Raw genomic sequence first — 1512 nt, 5'->3', positions numbered from 1 at the left:
GCCATGCCGCGGAGCAGGCGCGGCTCGCGCGCGCGCAGCGCGGCGAGCGCCAGCAGCTGGTGCAGCAGCGTTAGAGGCGTCGTCGGCGCGAGCTGAGACTCCGCCTGGCGCAGCAGTTCTCTGAGAAATGCCCTTTCGCAGGGCGGCACCGCGGCGGCCGGCAGCGGACCATCTGCTGCCAGCACCGCAGCGGCGGCGGCCGCCGCCGCCGCCTCCGCCCGCGACGCCGGGACGCCAGCGGGCGCCGCCGGAGCGAGCACCCGCGGGACCGCGTGCGGCCCCGCGCCCCGCCGCTGCCCGTCCTGCTGCTGCCGCGACTGCTCTTGCTGCAGCGCGTCCCCGCGCCGCCGCCGCGCCGCCCGCAGCCGCCGCTCCTCCGCGAAGAAGCGCAGCACGCGCGCCACGCCCAGCGGCCGCAGCTCTTCCATTTTGAACAGCGCCTCCCTCATGAGCGCCCCGCCCAACCCCGGCCGCAGATCCAGCAGCCCCAGCGCCGGCGCGGCGCCCGCCAACAGCGAGATGCCGTGGCCGCTGAACTTCCAGTGGCGCAGCTCGGCGACGGCCGCCATCGCCGCCGCGGCGGGCGCCGCGGCGGCGCCGCGGTGGCCGACGGCGGCCATGGCCCAGAGCGTCACGGCCAGGGCCTGGGCGCGGAAGTTGGGCGCGTTGACCGCCGCGCGGCGCGCCAGGCAGTCGAAGACGGCTTGCACAACGCCCGGCGGCACCGCGCCGCCCGGCGGTGCTGCGCCGCCGCTGCTGGGGGCTGCGATGTGTGAAAGTGCGGCGTCGTCGGCAGGAGAGCCGCCAGCGCCCCTGCTTCCAACAACCTTGCCCCTGCTGCTGCCGCCTCTGTTGCTGCTGCTGCTGCTGCTGCTGCTGCTGCTGCTGCTGCTGCTGCTGCTGCTGCTGCTGCTGCTGCTGCTGCTGCTGCTGCTGCTGCTGCTGCTGCTGCTGCTGTTGCTGCTGCTGTCGCCGCCGCACTTGCAGCCCTGCTTCGCATACGCCCACGCGATGCAGCTGATGTGGGTCGCATCGAGCCGCGCCTCCAGCCGCGTCACCTGCGGCGCCGCCGCGGCGAGCAGCCGCGCCGCGGGGCGCCGCGCGGCCGCAAAGGCCCACAGCATTGCGGCCAGCTCCCGCGGGCCCGCCTGGGGCAGCTGCGCAACACACGCGTCCTCCAACGCGCCCCACAGGCCGTCGCTGGCGAGCAGCCGCTCCAGCTCCCCGCCGCCGCCGCCGCCGCCGCCCGCTACTTCGCCGCCGCCGCCCCCGTCCGAGCCGCCCGCGCCCGGGCCACCGCTGCCGCCTCTGCTGCAGCGCGTGAGAGCGATGTGCAGCCGCGCGAGGCCCCATGCTGTGTTGGCGACATCAGTTGCATTAACTGCAGGCCCCCGTCGCTGCCTGCCGCCGCCGCCGCCGGCGCCGCCGCCGTCAAGCAGCATCAGGCCGCCCGGCCGCAGCAGCAGCCGCGCGACGACCGCCGCCGCCGCGCGCCGCGCCGCGGGCCCGCGC

The 1512-nt window shown here is 77.2% G+C and overlaps 1 protein-coding gene across 1 annotated transcript in view; it reads right to left on the bottom strand.

Moving 5' to 3' along the window:
- The window catches only part of MNEG_5533 (hypothetical protein), a gene marked incomplete at both ends in the record, with an annotated part of 4486 nt that extends 3044 nt beyond the window's left edge, over positions 1-1442 (bottom strand). The window contains 3 exons of the mRNA XM_014045987.1: positions 170-763; positions 828-1017; positions 1059-1442. Coding sequence (XP_013901441.1) covers positions 170-763; positions 828-1017; positions 1059-1442 — 1168 coding nt within the window. The remainder of the gene's footprint in view (positions 1-169; positions 764-827; positions 1018-1058) is intronic.
- Positions 1443-1512: the final 70 nt, after the last annotated feature.

Source organism: Monoraphidium neglectum, assembly GCF_000611645.1.
Source record: "Monoraphidium neglectum strain SAG 48.87 unplaced genomic scaffold scaffold00834, whole genome shotgun sequence".
NCBI classification, from domain to species: domain Eukaryota; kingdom Viridiplantae; phylum Chlorophyta; class Chlorophyceae; order Sphaeropleales; family Selenastraceae; genus Monoraphidium; species Monoraphidium neglectum.
Note: the sequence above shows the minus strand (reverse complement) of the source record. Positions and strands in the feature narration are given on the sequence as shown.